This window comes from Lactuca serriola, chromosome 2, assembly GCF_051521515.1.
Source record: "Lactuca serriola cultivar US96UC23 chromosome 2, Lser_US96UC23_V15, whole genome shotgun sequence".
Lineage (NCBI taxonomy): Eukaryota > Viridiplantae > Streptophyta > Magnoliopsida > Asterales > Asteraceae > Lactuca > Lactuca serriola.
This window is the reverse complement of record NC_136409.1, coordinates 172,043,871-172,045,996: the sequence shown is the minus strand read 5'-3', so window position 1 is coordinate 172,045,996 and position 2,126 is coordinate 172,043,871. Positions and strand designations below refer to the sequence as shown.

Here is a 2,126-nt window from a genome sequence, read left to right as displayed (position 1 = left end):
ATGCCTGAACATAGACTATTTTGGTAAGGATCGATGTTTAAATATTTATAGTGAGATTAGTATGATATTTTTTTCTTTTGAGTAATTGATATTTCGTTGCAGCCTTCTTTACATATTATATAAGATTTTCATCAACTTTGACAAATCAAAACTAATTACATTTCTTTTGAGTGATGGATTAATTGAACTTAATGAAAAAAGAAAACAGTATAATGAACACCAATAAATTCTAGAAAACAACGACTAAGGTATATATATACTATTATTATACTGTATTCGACTAAAATCCGTTTCCTTTAAAAGACCATGACTCTTTTTGAGCTTTCTTGATGCACACTTGCAGGCCGAATCCCGTTATACGAGATGGGATGGTTAAATAGTTGTTATCAGGAGTATGTTCCTTCCACTTTGTGGAGACTTCGGGTACACACTCCATCGATAAACATGCATCCATGGATTTCACAGTCAGCCGATACACAAAACCATTCTTAAATGTGTCTGGTCCTACGCAGTCGACATTGAAGACTCTTCCATGTCCTATAACATCATGGTTGACGATGAAGATAACCTTTTCATTCCGTTCCTGAAGAATGACGTGCTTCTGGGTTGTTTCAACACGAAGATTGAAGACGGCATTGTAGACGAATTGAATAGCAGAGTGATGGCGACTGAAATGGTTGTACAGGAGCTTGCAAGAAGCGGCCAAGCCGCAGGAGGAATCAGGACAGAAACATAATGTATGCGGACATATGTTTTCATGCTTGGCTCTCTTGTGGTTCATCAATATCTCTTGGCATCCAAACTTCTTGTTCTTGCACTCTACTCGCAGTGATGCTATCAGCTTTTCCATTCCTCGACAATGCTTGAAGCCCTTTGGAACGCTGCATGAAGGACACTTGTTCTCTGAACGGATTAGGCAAGTATAGCATGATGTATGCCCATCATCACACTACAACAGAAACCAAATTAAATGATATATGCAATGAACAATGTTTCTTCTGATCTTGTTGAATTAGCAGCGCAAGGTTTAGCTAGATTAGGTGTTGGAATTACCAGGAAGATCGGCGTACACAACGGATAATGACAGATACTGCAATTTAGCAAGTCTGGATCGGTGGCCACAATCGGAATTGCTTCACCTGCAACCTCCGGTACACCATCTGCCCCTTTGTCTTCCGCCTCAAGTCGTTGAGGATCGGAATTTGAATCGGAATCGGAATCCACCACTTCCAAGGGAACCATATCCACCTCTTGGTTCATCGCAGTAGATCGAGTGGTTCGCCGGTTCCTTCGTGCATGCTGAATCGGCCTTTGAGGCTGCGGCTGCGACGATGACTCGATGAACCGCGGCCGCTTATTAACGACCCCATATGCCCTTGTTATCTCCGCCTCCCATTGGCTGTCAACGATTCGCACCGTTGAAGAAGAAGCATGGCGGCTACTGTTGAGGTTTTGGATTCTGTCGGCCATTGATCTGGATTCTTTCTTTTTGAAATACTAAGATTCAGACACAGAAACACAGTACAGTCGCTGTCGAGAGCAGTGTTTGTTTTTACCAATAAGAATAAAAGATTATTTATACTCAGATTTCTAGGGTTCTGTGTTGGATCCTTTCATCATGTTCGATACTCACTGAGATTCGGGATTTGTTACTATAAATTTCAGGATCCAAATACATAGGCCCAAATTAAATATAACACCAACAGACTATGAATAATGTTTATACGTAGATATTGGATATTTGTAAATTTGTAATTTATTGGATTCTAAAAGAAAGTTAAAAGTTAAAAAGATTGAGTATTATACTATTATAGTCAACCATATGCATTATGCTTGCAGTTTATATACTTCAACTAATTAATGTTTTGATTAGTAGATAATTTGTGTTGGATAACCGATGAATCTAAAACAATAATTTGTAGGAATACATAGGTGAGATAATTTGAAAGAAAACTTCATTTAGAAAGCAGATTGAAGTTTTCTTGTAGTGAAGGTATAAACAACGAGTCAATGATAGTGATAGAACAAACATACTCCCTTTTAATTAGAAATTATCATCATCACGTTAGAGTGAGACTACGAAAGTGTCTTTGTTTTTGTAATGAAGCTTTATGTTGGATTTGGAT

General features: G+C 38.2%; 1 protein-coding gene across 1 annotated transcript; it reads right to left on the bottom strand.

Moving 5' to 3' along the window:
- Positions 1–280: 280 nt before the first annotated feature.
- LOC145089790 (E3 ubiquitin-protein ligase SINA-like 7) lies at positions 281–1,470 on the bottom strand. Its single transcript, XM_079028185.1, has 2 exons — positions 1,054–1,470; positions 281–949 (listed from the first exon to the last, which is right to left on the bottom strand). The coding sequence occupies exons 1-2, from the start codon at positions 1,468–1,470 to the stop codon at positions 281–283; spliced, it is 1,086 nt and encodes a 361-aa protein (XP_078884311.1).
- Between the last annotated feature and the right edge of the window lie 656 nt (positions 1,471–2,126).